Source organism: Cavia porcellus, unplaced genomic scaffold, assembly GCF_034190915.1.
Source record: "Cavia porcellus strain 051 isolate PalLab524CR breed Dunkin Hartley unplaced genomic scaffold, mCavPor4.1 scaffold_16, whole genome shotgun sequence".
In the NCBI taxonomy this organism is placed as follows: Eukaryota; Metazoa; Chordata; class Mammalia; order Rodentia; family Caviidae; genus Cavia; species Cavia porcellus.
The window spans coordinates 32,050,607-32,065,620 of record NW_026947499.1 but is presented as its reverse complement, the minus strand read 5'-3'; the positions used below and the strand labels follow the sequence as shown (position 1 = coordinate 32,065,620).

General features: G+C 44.3%; 2 protein-coding genes across 7 annotated transcripts in view; one reads left to right on the top strand and one right to left on the bottom strand.

Moving 5' to 3' along the window:
* LOC111754000 (uncharacterized) overlaps positions 1 to 15,014 on the bottom strand; it is a 105,493-nt gene that overhangs the window by 7,382 nt on the left and 83,097 nt on the right. The gene's annotated exons all lie outside the window — the stretch shown is intronic.
* Positions 1 to 15,014, top strand: part of Lmf1 (lipase maturation factor 1) — a 111,133-nt gene that overhangs the window by 64,599 nt on the left and 31,520 nt on the right. For all 3 annotated transcript variants that reach the window (XM_003478086.5, XM_063226247.1, XM_063226248.1), the window contains one exon: positions 14,594 to 14,659. In XM_003478086.5, the coding sequence (XP_003478134.2) occupies positions 14,594 to 14,659 (66 nt within the window). The remainder of the gene's footprint in view (positions 1 to 14,593; positions 14,660 to 15,014) is intronic.

The window sequence follows — 15,014 nt, the reverse complement described above, 5'->3', positions numbered from 1 at the left end:
AGGTACCACTGACATCCAAGATGCACCTTCCCATTATCCGTGGCTGGAATCAGGGGAGCAGCCAATCAGTGGAGCAATTTAGTAATCACACACCCTGGATCCCCGCATCACACATTCTAGATCTGCCCATTTCTGAAAAACCCTATCTATGACTGCAAGAGACTTTGGGGGAACAACTAGACATAAGCCATATAACCCTTTGGTTTTATAATTGGGTTTTTGCTGTTGGTTTGTAGGAGTTCATTGTATATCATTGGCATTAACTATCAGATACACAGTTTGAATACATTCTCTCCCATTCTAGAGTTGTCTTTTCACTCTGTTGGTTGTTTTATTTGCTGTGCAGAAGCTGGTTGCTTGTAGTCCCAACTGTTTTATTTTGTTTTTATTGCCAGTGCTTTTGGTGTCAAATCAAGAACTCACTGGCCAACAAATGTTAAGGAGTTTTTCCCGCTCTTCTCCAGGTAGGCTGGTTTCAACTTTTACATTTAAGTCTCCAGTTCATTTGGATGGATTTAGCTTGAATTAAGAAACCTATTTCATTCTTTTGTTGTGCCCAATACCATTCGGGGAGAGACTCCTTCCCCTGTGGCGTGTCTGGTGCCCTAAGCTTGACCAAACCTATTTGGTTGGTTTATTTACAGGCTCTCTGTTCTGACCCAGTTGCCCATGTGTCTGTTTTTGTGTCACTCTCATCCTGTTCTGATTAAAATTCCTTTGTGGTATAGTTTGAAATCAGGAGGTATGGGGCATTCAGCATTTTTGTTCATTCTCAGGATCACTTTAGCTACTTGGTATTCAGAGTTTGCGGTTCTGTACAAAATTTAGGATTTTTTTCTCTATTTCTGAGGAAAACTGCTGGAATTTTGATATGGATTGCACTGAATCTGTAGATTACTTTAAATAATATAGATAATCAAATGCTAGTGAGTTGTGGAGAAAAGGGGATCTTTGCACGCTGTTGGTGGAAATGTAATTACTATAGCAACTATAGCAAACTACAAAGAGTTCTCAGAAAACTAGAGGTACAGCTATCATATGATCTAACTATCCCACTAAGGGCTATGTATCTGAAGGAAATGAGATCATCATATTAAATAGAGATCTGCCCTTCCATTTCTTCATACTATTAGCCAAGCCATGGAAACAGCTCTATTGTCTGTCACAGATGAATGGATAAGGCAATTGTGGTGAATGTATAGGCTGTGAAATATTACTCAGTCATCTAAAGGAGATCTTGGCCTGGCACTCTTACGAGGCTGAGGCAGAAGAATCACAAGTTCAAGCCCAGTGTACGCAAATTAATTTAGTATAACCCTGTCTCAAATTTTTTCTTAAAAAATTAAAATCGGACTGGAGATGTAGTTTAGTATGAAGTCCCAGAGTTCAATCCCCAGAGAGAAAAGGAGGAAGAGATTAAAATTGATCCTGCTGTTTGTGACAACATGGATGAACTTAAGAGAAAGAGGACAGGAACAAAAAAGAAAAATATTACATGATCTTGTTTGTCAATTATACCTCACTAAAATTGGGGGAAAAAGACGAGGAAAATAAAGAAAGAACTGAAGGAAACAAATTCAAGAAAGTTTCATAGTTGAAAGTAGTATTGGATTAATAGGTATGCAAATTCCAAATTACATGAACAACTTTTCCTCAAGTTAAAGGTTTAAAAAACAAAATAAAATTTTAAAGGGAAATATATTCAATGATATGACATAAATTAAGCAACTCAGCTGAAATTCCTTCCAAGACTAATATAGATTAACAAAACTGACAGAAAAAGAAATAAAAATTCTGTATAGTTCTATGAATTGAGGTGATTAAAACAAACAGCAAGCACCTTTCCCACTAAGAAAACTGAGCCCAGCAGATGTTGCTGGTAGGTTCTACCAAACCTCAGAGGAAGAAATCCTCCTGCTCCTGGGATGCTCAGAGATGGGGAGAAGGAGCCCTCCCCACATGCCACAAGCCTCCCTCTGAAGAAGGGACCATGGGCTTCTCAGAAGTCATCAACAGGCGAACCCAGAAGTATCTAAAAGGTTGACCAAGGTTCTGTCCCCTGAACATATGGCTGGTTCAACACTGAGGTTCTAATGCAGCCCACCATGTCACCAGATTAAAAGAGAAAGGCACAAATGATACAATCTCGTCAACAAATGCATGAAAATACTAGGAAATGTTAAACACTCATTTGTAATTAACAAGCTCAGAACAGGAGGAAACCTCCTCAGCCTAGTGAGAGATAATCATGTCAACTACCTGTAGCAGAAACCAACACTGTCCTATAACTTGTCACCTCCATTCCTAGACATTTACCCCAAAGAAATAGAAACATGTTCACAGAACTTCTATGGGAATATTAGTGGCAGCACTGTCCACAGGAGTAAGTGGAAAAGCCCACAGTAGTAAAGAGGTTAATCCAGCATGCAGAGTTCCCACAATGGAAAAAAAAAAAAAAAAAAAAAACTAGGTGCATGAGCAGCCACAGATAGCCTTAGGACTGCACCAAGGAAAGGAAGCCAGACACAAAAGAGCACCCCTTATTTCAGGCCCTAATAAAAAGTCAGCTTATAGCTGGGAAGCCCAGGAAGACAGACATGGGCCAGACCACAGTGTGAAGATGGTATCCTTGGTGACAGTGTAGAAAGCAGTAATCCTGCTGAACCAGCTTGTCCATGAGATCTCTTGGTCGAGCATCAGACAAGACCATGTGCCTGCACCCTTGGACAGTCATCTCAGCCACACATTGCAGCCAGGACAGGTGTCCTGGAGCACTACCCACTGACACCCTGGTATCCTGCAGCATTGGGACCAATGGGGCCAAGAGTCTGTTTCGTCTGTTCTTGGTACCACTGATGTTAAGGTGCCATTAGGAGATGATCCTCATTGTTGAGAGGACCTGACCTATAGAGGAGAATGTAGGTATTCCCACAATAAGCCTGTGGGAAACTGTGGTAGTGCCTGATGGCTCCTTGCAGCAGCTACTGCTCTGGGGCTCAGCTGCTCACCCCAAGTGTGCAGCTGTGTGAGCTGTGCTGTGGGGTGGGGACCACAGTGGTGTCAACCCTTACCATGTACTATCACCATGCCCCACAGAGGACACTACAGATCAGTGGCCTCAGGAACAAGAACAGGGAAGGACACAGGACAGCTTCCAGCTACAAGCCTGGTCAGATTAAAACAGTGCTAATCACTCCCCTCCAGCCTGCCCCAGGTGGCTAGGGGTACCAGTGTTGTCATCTTATTCACAGGCTTCCCAGCACTGCAGGCTGGACGTGGAATTCACACAGTTCTACAAGGGCAGAGGAGGAGCAGGCACTGGTTTCTCTGCCCTCCTTGCTTCCAGCTTTGAGCACAGCACAAGCATGCCTTCTGCATTCCTAGAGATGGTCACCAGCTTTCACTCTCACTGGACTGAGACCTTCTCTGAGGAAACTATCAGCAGTGCTCCCATATTTCCCCTCAACCTCAACCACATGGAGGTAGAGGCTCTTCCACTTACGGAAATGGTTAATGGTGTGGGTGTCAGCCACAGTGATTAGGATGCTAGATTGCCTTTAATTCTGCTTCTTAAAGAAAAATGCTAATGTATTTTTTTCTCCATCATGGTTTTTTGTACACAGTGGGGGTAGGGGGCAGTTTATACATACTTCCTGTTTATCCAAGGGGGCACATCAAGCACTCTGTGGAGCCCAGGCTCCTCGTCTGTAGTGGCTGTGTCCTGTGTGGGCCAGCAATGGATTTTTACATGCAACACTGAGGAGCTGGAGCTGTCAGATTCCTGTGTTCTGCAAGACATGCTAAGAAAACAGCACTCTGCCACTGGGCCTCGTGACCAGAAACAGGGTCCTTGTTGCTGGGGATTCTTACACCCCTGGGATGACTTGTGCTTCAGTTTGACCTCCGCAGAACTAAAATGCTGAAAGCCTGTCTCTTTCTGCCCCCTACTTTGTCTGGCAGAATAGATGTTTGCAGCCATGTCTACGGTGTCCTGGTAGAACCTGTTTTAGTGTGAACTTTACACTTACAGCCCCACAGGATAAAGTGAAGCCAGAGGACATGATACTCTGAAAAAAGACAAGCTAAAAATACTTCATCCTAGTGTCATCATTTATCAGAGCAGGGAGGAGACAGCAGCCTGTGCTATGGATTCTTCCCCTGGGCTCCTCACCCCAGCCCGCACTAGTACTTTAACTGGCTTTCATTTTGCCTTGTCTCTCTGCTCTTCCTCCCACAATTATGTTACCATTTCTCTTGACAGTAAGTTAATTCATTATTACTTCATATTCTGAGAGTTATTAACTGGGCGTGGTGGCACAAACCTATAATCCCAGCACTTGGGATGCTGAGGTAGAAGGATCGCCCATAATTCAAGGCCACCCAGGCGAGATCCTGTCTCACAAAATACAAACAAAAAACAGACAAAAAAAGGAGTTAAGAACTTAATATCCTAAATTTTTATGGAGCAAAAATATGAGCTAAGTGAATAGTTTTCAGTGAGAAACACGTATTTGCCACAGCTGAGACAGGTTGCTTTTGCATCACGAGGGGATTCAGTGTGAAGGAAGGACAAGAGTCAGGCCACAGAGTCAGCAGTATTGTGAGGATTAGTGTCCTGTGCTATAATTGAGGTGACCCTTTAGGCTGCAGGAAACAGACTAGAGGCCCCTTTCTATGCAGCTACAGACTTCCGCTTACTAATATACAAGGCTCGACCACTGCATGCCTCCAGCTACAGCCTCCAGTACAGCCTCCAGCTCTGTGGTACTCACATCTGGCTGGGGCACTGGCAGACAAGACCCTCTGAAGCTTCCTGTATGAGCTGTCTCTACCCTGTTAACACACAAAAAGGAGAAAATTTAAACACACAGGATCAATAGCTTTTAGGTCAATACTGACCAGAAGCAAAGGTCACAGTCAGCTGTGTGACAGAAGGAGCCATGAACAGGCATCCCCTGGTGACTGCCATTGTGTCTGCAAGGAGTCACCTGGGAGGTTCTAAAAGCTTTAGGTCAGTAGACTTGAGAGTGTAGATGATATGGCCAGATCCCTTGAAAATGCAGCTACTGAAACTGAGACAAAAGAAAACAGGAAATCTGGATAGCTCCATATCTGGTAAAGAAATTGGATTTGAAATAAAAAGCCATTCCAGAAATAAAACTCTTAGTCCAGATGGCTTCATTGGTGAACTCTTTCAAATATTTCAGTAAGAAATAATAGCAGTTCTATACAAACTCTGTTGAAAAAAGAGAAAGAGGTTGTTTCATGTGACCAGTGTAACAATGAGTCCAAAATTCAGTGAGGGATTAATAAAGAGAAATATCAGAGCCCAGCATCCTTCATGAACAGAGACACAAAAATCCTTTAAAAATTGACAAATCAGCTTTGATAATAAAAAGGCATGACTTATATTAGGAACATGAGATTGGTTTAACCTTTGAAAATTAAATGTCATTCACTGTAATAATAAAATAAAGATTAACCATTTTTACCATTTCAAAAGATGTCAAACAAAAGTGTATAATAAAATTCAACACCCATTTATGATGAAGAGTCAGCATGAGTCAGGCACAGTGGTACACATCTGTAATCAAAGTACTCTGGTAGGCTGAGGCAAGAAGTTTACCAAGTTCAGATCCAGCCTGGTCAACTTGGTGATTAAAGAAATCCTGCCTCAAAAAGTAAAAATTTGAATTTTAATAAAAAGGGCTGGAGATGTAGCTTAGTAGAAAGGCCCTGGGTTCAATCCCAAGTACCTTAAAAAAAAAAAAAAAAAGATTCAAGAAGTATTAGATGTGAGTTTTCTCAACCTGATAAAGGGCAGCTACAAAAAACACACCACGCATGTCTCCTTAACAATGAGTGTGAAAGCATTATGTGAAGCTAGAGAGAAGGCAAATGTCTGTTTTCATGGCCTCTCTTCCATGTTGCATCAGATGTTTTTGTGTGCTAAATCATGAATTTGAACAAGAAAAAAGACAAGAAACAGAAACACAACTAATGAATATTAAAAAAAATAAATAAGATTATTATTCACAGATATGATTATGTCTGTAGGAAATCCAGTAGAATCTAAGAAATAGCTACTGAAATGAATTTGGGAATTCAGGATTGCAGTCAATGTGAAAAATAAAGTATATTTCACATACTACTAAAAAAATCATTAGAAAATAAAATTTGAAAGTCCTATACCTACAATTGCATTTTTAAATCTTCATAAACCTCATAATAAATGTCATTAAATGTGTCTGGTACATATGAATTTAAAAGTCATAAAATGTTGCTGTGTGAATTTTAAAAGACCTAAGTGGACAGGCAGATAAACTATGTTCATGGATCAATATTTTGAAGATATCTATTTGACCAATTCTGTCAATAGATTGAAAGTAAAATTCCATTGATAGATTCAAAGTAATTGACATCAAACTCTCCATGGGCTTTTCTTTTTTTTTTTTTTTTTTTTTTTTTTTTTTTTTTTTTTTTTTGTCTTTTTGAGACAAGGTCTCACTACTATGTAGTTCAGACTGGCCCTGACCTCACTTTGTAGCTGACGCTGGAAAAGAAAGTCATCTTTTATGAATAATGCTGAAATAATTAGATATCTGTGTAGGAAAATAAAAGAAACATTGACCACTACTTCATCTATACCAAAGTCTAATTTGAGAAAGATCATGTATCTATATGTAAAAATCAAATGGCGACATTCTCAGAACTGGGTACCTCTCCACAGCAGTCCATATATGTGCTGAAGCGAGGCAGTAGGGAAGTCTCTTTTTCACGAGGTAAAAGCCAGAATCCTAGTTTTCTGAAGATAATAGACAGTTACATAAGGATAGGCAAAGATTTCTTGGACAAGGCACAAATGTATTAACCATTAAAAAAAATAATGTTGATAAGTGGTAGTTTGGTAGTCACATGGCTCTCTGATACGTGCTGGCGATCTCCACGGGCCTGTCAGGAATAGACAACATGGTGCACATATAGAATGAAAGAGACCAGCATTTGATGGTGAGGCAGCAGGGTGGACAGTATGCACAGGAGCTAAGGTGTGCCTGAGTGTGTGTCCAAGAAGATGACATCTTAGGACAAGCAGAGCTGGATTAACCATTTTTATTTACCATCTCAACAGATGCCAAACAGAAGTGTATGATAAAATTCATGTATATGATCATTCATGAAGACTCGGCATGGGTCAGGCATGTGTGGCAAAATGTCAAGAGGGACACAGAATTGATAGAAAGGGGTCACAGAGAATGCTTTCTGGTGATAGAAGTGTTCTGTATCCCACGTGAGCCACTGGACCTGAAACTGTTTCCAGTATCAGAATGCATGGACTAGGGCTGGGGATTTAGCTCAGCGGCATAAGTGCCTGCCTGGTGATTTCGATCCCCGATACTGCCAAAAAAAAAAAAAAAAGAATACATGGACTGAGTGTGTAAGTTGCGGTGTTCGATTTTATATAAGGCATAGCAGATTTATACTGTCACCAGAAGAAGTGACAGTGATAGTGTGAGATACTCATGGCAACCACACACCTTGCTGGCGATGAACAACCCTGTTACAACTGCCATTCAGAGAGTGGGGCTGGGGGCGGAGGGAGTGCTGTTGTAGGGCCAGTGACAGGAAGTGAAAAGGTGGCCAGGCAGGTCTCAACAGCTCATCTTTAGAGTAGCTGTAGCCCTGGATACCAGCAGTGCAAGACAGGTTTTGTGCTACCTGGGCTTAGACCACAGTAGACTTCCCGGATCCCTGAGCCCAGCAAAGGGGAGCTGTGAAGGAAGGCTAGGAAGGAAGGAAGGCTAGGGCTTGTATAGGGAGAAAGTGTAAACAAGTGGTCACAGGATGGGGAAGAAAGACATTTTGGGGTAGAGAAAAGCCAGAGCTTGAGGCTGGCCACTAAGGAGAGCTTGCATTGGGATGAACAATGGACTGGGTAGGAAGCGCTGCGGGTGGCATCCATACATGCCACCTCAGCCTTTTGTACTTACTCCCACTCACAGACACTGCCCATCAAGTTCCACCATGCTCCACACAGCCCATGGAACCTGCCAGCAGCATGTCATCAGGTATTGTAGACTTAGTCCAGCACAACAAGCTTCATGGACACTGTTCTGGGATATGTGGGAACATCAGCCGTGGGCAGCACTGTCTCCCAGACTACTGACTCGTGTCCTAGACAAACTACAGTTTGGGGCACATGGTTGGGCTTTACCTCCAGGTCTGTGACCTTGTTTGGGAGTATTCAGAGCTGGGTGTATGATCTCACACAGAGGAATGCTTTGATATTTGCTAGTGGATGATTGTAGCACCCCAGCACATACTATCCCCCAGCCTGATGCACTGAAAGGAGGAACCAGTAAGTCACTGCTGAGGTACAGCCTAGTTAGCCAGGAAGCTCACTAGGCCTTTCTGACAGGCCCAGTGACTGTTCTGAACAGAATGAACCAGGATTATTTTAAAACCTGTTTCCATGTGAGCGAGCTCCGCCCCCAGAGCACTCAGGCCGAGGCGGGTGTGGGATCGTGGGTGGCTCTGAAAGGTTAGCAAATAGGGTGGAGACACCATTAGAAAGGAGAGAGGAGCTCACTAAGGAACCAAGACAAAAACAGGCTTTGATGTAGCCGGGCTCTTTCTTAGAGTCAGAGCGCCTCTAGTAAAATCATATTAAATATAATAAAATAAATGTCGGAATGCAGCCTCTCCCTATGAAGACCAGAATCAAACGGATGTCCTTGTCATTTCCCTCGTCCTGGGCATCCCAACTCCAAAAAGCGAGAGCAATTATTCTAATTTGTTTTATTGCATTAGCGTGGGCAGAAATAGAGAAAAGAGGCTTTCTTCTATCTCAGGCATTCTTCATGGAGAGCTATGGAGGACAGACCTCTGACTCTGGCTCAGAGACGTGGTGGGAATTTTTGGAACATGATGTCTGCAGCGTCCTGACCTCTGGCTCCCAGCTGCAGGCCTCCACCCCAGGACCCCAAGCTGGGGCCTCTTCAAGCCTCTGATCTTCAGCCCTCTGTCTCGATGTAGCTAGGGGCAGAAAAACAGCCATCCTCTGGGCTTAAAAAGGCATCAGGCCCCTAACATGGCCAAGGACTTTCAGAACCCCTGCCCACTCCTCATAGCCCCTCCTCAGAGGTTCTCTCTCACCAGAGCTGTCATGGTGATTTTCAAAGCAACTGCAAGACCACACAAAACAGCTCCGCCAGCTACTCCTCCTGTGTGTGAGAATGTTTCCAGCCAGTGGTTTTCCTGTGGTAGACCATGCTAACCAAGCACACCTTTTGCAGACTGCTCACGAGCCCACAGAGTTCGTTTAATCCCACGATGTCTGATGAAAAGGAAAAGATAGTGACACTGAAATCTTTTGGGTTTTCTAAACTGAGAACATAATTGTTACAGTTGAATGAATTTATGTGGTGGTATAACTTGCTGAGATAGGGCAGTAGCCTCCAGGAGAAGTTGATGTTTATAAAGTTCCAAGTGTCAAATCTATACTTCAAAGCACCAAGCTACAATGAAGATATCATTCTTTTCATCATTTCTCCCATTAAACCATTAGGCCAGGGTCAGTTTGGGGCTATATGGTAATGGTGCTTCAGTAGAACTATAGTGTGTGACTTCAGCCCAGGGTAGCCAAGGCTCACCGTAACCCTCAGCTCTGCCCACCTACTGCTCACAGAAGGTGCTGAGGCTGCACACACACAAGGACGAGACTACTCCAGGTGTTCCTTACTGGACCCTTGGGACAGAGCCTCTGAGATCCAGATTTTTTTTTCTTGTGCCGGGAGTTGAATCCAGGGCCCTGCTTACACCGTGCAGATGTTCTACTGCTAAGCTATATGCTAGCCCTTGGGCATAGCTGAACAAGGAGTAGTTTGAGAGTCTGTCATCTAAGCATGTTTGAGTGGCACTGCCACAGCTAGCAGCAGTTGTGTCGTCCACAAGGGTCCCATAAGGGACCACAAGTGTCCACAAGGATTGAGGTCTGTTAGGGGTGGGGCCTCTGGGTGACACTTGCGCTGGTCTCTCCAAACCTGAAGACAGCTGAGTCTTAGAAAGCCACAGAGCAACATGTTTATATCACACAAGTGAGCTGTGTATCAGTCTCTGAAGCCCTAAGCTGAGGCATCTTGCAGAGCATGTGAACAACCTGCGTAGGAGCTCGGTTCCTATAAGAGAGACAGTGATGCTGGTTGAGCCTGAGTGCCTGCGCCTATTCACAGGAACATAGCTTATCCTCCAGTCTTTCTTACCACAAGGAAGCAAAGGTCCAACTAAGTATTCCCAGAGCAGAAAGAGGCCATCATCAAGCCTCACAGACCAAAATTCCAAAGCAACACTGAGGCTTTCCTTTCTGTGCTTGAGGTCAGGGCATCTCCATGTTCCGAGTGAGTTTTTGAAAAGCACTTGCCTCTCCTCTCAATGCAAAATCAAGATATCATCCATCAGTCTGGAATGTTCCAGCATCTTGGTTGGTACTGTCTTTCTCAAGCAGTGGGCAGGAGGGTCACAGGACAACTGTAGGTCATTTGGCTCCTGTGGGTCTGGCATGCTATGGCCTGTCTGTGCCATTTTTCAAAATTAATTTTGGGCTGGAAAAGGCTCAAAGAGGCCTTTGTTCCCTTGACACTTCCTCTGGAAGAAAGAAGCTGTGGAAATCTGACATCTGCAATGTTGGAGTGAGCTGAGGGAGAGCATAATTATCCTCCACTCCTGGAAGAAGATTCAGCTTTTTAAGTGTCTCATATCAACTTGGAATTGAGTGACATCTTAATTATTGTGTGTGATGTGTGCGTGTGCGTGTGTGTGTGTTTTCTTTTCCTGGTTTGAATCTCCAAAGAGTCCCACTCTCAAGTTCTGTGGGGATATAGGATGCTGAGCCAGGCTCACAGATGCCAAAGTGGCACCCACTTTCCTGTCCAGCAGAGGAAGCTATCAGTTGTGCCTGAGTGGATACAGGATGAGTTTCTGGTGGCAGGCTAACTCTGACCCTGGTTGGCTGGACACTCCCAACTTGTATGAGTACCATAGATATGCAGGGAAGGAGCTATGGCTGGGCATTGCCTCTTGGTGCCTGTGATCTGACCAAAGCAGTTTCTGCAAACTGACTTGGTCCTCACAGCAAAGCAACCAGCGAGTCTCTAAACAGAGCTATTCCCAGCTCCATGTGACTCTCAGTGTTGTACTCTGCTCTCCCATAATGTCAGCTAGCAAGCACTCATGGAGCCTGAGGGGACCTAGAGATATGGACACAAATAAGAAATGGCCCCTCTTCTAGTTAGGTGGTGACACAATGTAATCCATTGTGGCTGAGCTCTGTCCAGGTCCCCCAGGGGTCTCTCTGGGGGCTAGTTGCTGCTGTCTTCCAGGGCCAGGCCACCATTCTTCTTGGCTCTCACACTTGTGCATCATCCTCAGTGCTGAGAAAAGCCTGTTTCCTCAGCTTCCCAGCATCCCTCTTGTGTTTCATTTATCCTCTGCCCAGGGATCTGGTTGTCCTTCCTAATTGCCCCTTCTTGGATTTTGGGCTTTCTAACCAGCCCCACCATGCCATTTCTGTGGTTGGCCTCACACAGTGTGCCATAAGTTGAGCCTGGGTTCCAGGGACCCTCTGGGTTTCTATGTCCTGATCTTTCCTCTCCTTTTTGCTCCATATATACCTGTCTTGCCCAATTCACACTCATGACCTAAGTCTCCACACTATCTCTATCCTATACAGCAACCCTAGCCTCAGGAAGGATACTCCTTCTCCTTAGACCATCCTTGTCAACCCTGTTCATTTGCAGGCTTGCTTTATGATGTGTCCTCCTAAGTTCATGTGTTTAAATTCTAATCCTAAAGTGATGATGTTAGAAGGTGAGGCCTAAAACCACCCAGTATCTTTTTAGGGAAAACCCTTGTGAAGGGAATTAGTGCCCTACTAAAAGGGTCTCCAGAGAGACCGCTCATCCTTTTTCTACCATTAGAGGAGATAGCAAGAGTTCAGCCATCTGCAACCCAGAAACAGACCCTCACCAGAACCAGCTATTTCAGATTTCTAGCCTCCAGCCTGTGAGAAATAAATTTTTGTTGTTTATAAGTCACTCATCTGTGGTTTTTTATCATAGTAGCCTGAGAAACTCCTCCTGGCCCTTTTTTCTATGCCCCCCTGACATGCCTATCTGCCCTCACTAAAATATGCCTTCTTTTGTGCCCACTTGAACCTTATGGGCAGTCAAGGTCTGCAAATGAATGGTAAGTGGATGGCTGGATACTAGATAGAGAGTGGATAGATGACTAAGTAGACACTGGATAGATGGTGGATAGGTAGAATGATGATGGACAGATGGATGGATAAGTGAGTGGATGGATGGATGATGGAAGAAAAAGTGTTATATAGATGATGGCTGGCTGGCTGGCTGGCTGGATGGATGGATGGATGGATGAGTCAGTGAATGGATGCTGGGAGGATAGGTAAGTGATGGACGATGGATGAGTGATGAGATAGGTGATGGATGGACCTTGAATAGATGGTGATGGGTGGGTGATTGGTGATAGATGGTGGATAGATGTATGATGGGTGAGCCATAGATAAGTGGATTGATTATGAACAGATGGGTGTATGGGTAATGGGTTGATGGATGATATATGGATGGATGGGCAATGAGTGGATAGATGATGGATGGGTTATAGGTAGGTGGATGGATGATGGATGGTTAAAAGGTGATGGATGGGTAGATGTTGGATGATGAATAAATGATTAATAGGTGATAAGTGGATGGATAATGGATGGTTGACTGATAGATGATGGGTGATGGGGGTGGATGAAGACTGGATGGATGGGTAATAGGTGATGATAGATGGATGATTGATGGGTGATGATGAGTGGATGGATGGTGGATGGGTAGATGGGTAATAGGTGATGGATGGATCGTGAATGAGTGGATGATGGATGAGTGACCAGTGAATGATGGATAGGTAGATGTAGCCAATCCAGCTTTTTCAGGGATGGGGAAAGCTGCAGGAATCACTGACTCTGGAGAAGACTGAATTTCTTTCTATAAAATTATTCCTTACCTTACATCCTGGTTTATATGGAAGAGATAAAAATTAGAATCAAATCTCTGCATCTCTGCGTAAGGTTTTAGTTCTAGCATGAAACATGTTTCTGACTCATAAGTGGGTCACCTGATACTGCTGATGCTTGAGAGAAAGGGGACAGGACACATGTGCTGACCTCTCCAGAGACTGCTCAGAGTGGCTAAGATGAGGGTATGGGGGCTGACTGCTGGGCACATCCTTCACTCTCCATGCCACTCTGCTCTGCCTGTGGCCTACTCTGACACAATTTAGACAGTTCCTTACTGTTATGGAAACTTTTCCTGCCAGTGCCCCCATGTTCCCACCACTAGGAGGGTCCCTGTTCACAGACTTAGTGAGGGTTTCCCTCAGTGGCAGTTATGGTTCATTTGTGTAAAAGTACTTTATCTTCCACTGAAGTTTTCCAGTCATCTGTTAGGGTGATGGCTTATGAATCATCCCTTTAACATTGTCCTTGATGTCTACATAGTGTGGTTTATGCATGTGGATTATGAAGTTTTTCCATTTTAAAGACATAGCTGTGTTATTTTAATGATGCTTAAATGTCTAAAAATCATTTGTAAAGGAAGCACTGATATTATAAAAAGGAAACCCTATTTCCTCCTACCTGCAATATGAATTTATTAACTTGTGGTCGTCCAAAAAGACCTGAATGTCATGCATGCCTATATTCCTAGCTCCTTGGAAAGAAGATAGTGAGTTCAAGGCCACTTTGGGCAACTTTTTTTTTTTTTTTTTTTTTTTTTTTTTTGGTCTTTTTCCTTTTTATCGGTACCAGGGATCAAACTCACGACTGCCTGTTTTCAAGGCAGGCGCTTATGCCGCTGAGCTAAATCCCCAGCCCCTACTTTGGGCAACATTAGTCCCTGTCTCAAAATAAAAAGGTCTGGAGATGTGGCTCAGTGGTTGAATGCTTGCTTGCATATACAGGGTCCTACATTTGATCTCTCACACCACCATCACCACCACCACCAAAAGTCCTGAGCCTGCCTCCCATAAAGTTTTGTTAAGTTTTACTTTTTAGAGTGTTCATAGTCCTTCACAGCACATCACAGGCTCTCTGGCCTCTTAGATGGTTTCTATCTCTGTCTGTCTGTCTGTCTGTCTGTCTGTCTCTCTCTCTCTCTCTCTCTCTCTCTCTCTCTCTCTCTCTTTCTCTCTTTCTCTCCCCACCCCCTTTTCAGACTGGCCTTGAGCTTGCTTTGTAGCCCATGCTAGCCTCAGACTCACAGCCATCCTCCTGCTTTAGCCTTCCAAGTGCTGGGATTACAGGCATGTGCCACCATGCCCAACAATTTTCATTTTTTTGAGAGGGGTTTTTCTAAGTTGCCCAGGCTGGCCTGGAATTTTCAGTCCTCCTATGTCAGCTTCCTGAGTAGCTGGGATTATAGGCCTTGTGCCACCATGCCCTTCATAGTACACTTTCATCCTTGGAAGCTGGTCTTGCCAGGTTGTTGCCTACCAATATCCTAGCCATGCCTGATGCTCTGCTTTCTCACATCTACAGGGCCTGATCAAAATCCGGGGTGACCAGTGCTGGTGGGACCTCACTTGCATGGACTACCACTACGAGGTAAGCAGTCCAGCCACCACAGTGCTGCTCCACACAACCAGGATGTCCTATCTTTCCCTGGGCAGTTAGGGCTTAAGGCATTTGCAGAGGGTCCTGCTCACTGGGCTGGTGGGACAGGCATTTGACCCACCCTGGGAACAAGTCCCACTGAACTTTGATTTTCCCAGATCCCTGGACCAAGCCAGGCACTGTCCCTCTGGGAGGCTGCACTGCAGTCCACCCTCCTCCAGCAGGTATGACTGCTGGTCTCCCAAATGCCCTATTCCAGCCTCAGCCCAGGGCTCTAGACACAACCACTAGGTCTAGGCCAAAATCTTAAAGAGTCTTGGGTAGTCCTGTCCTGCCACTGTGCCTG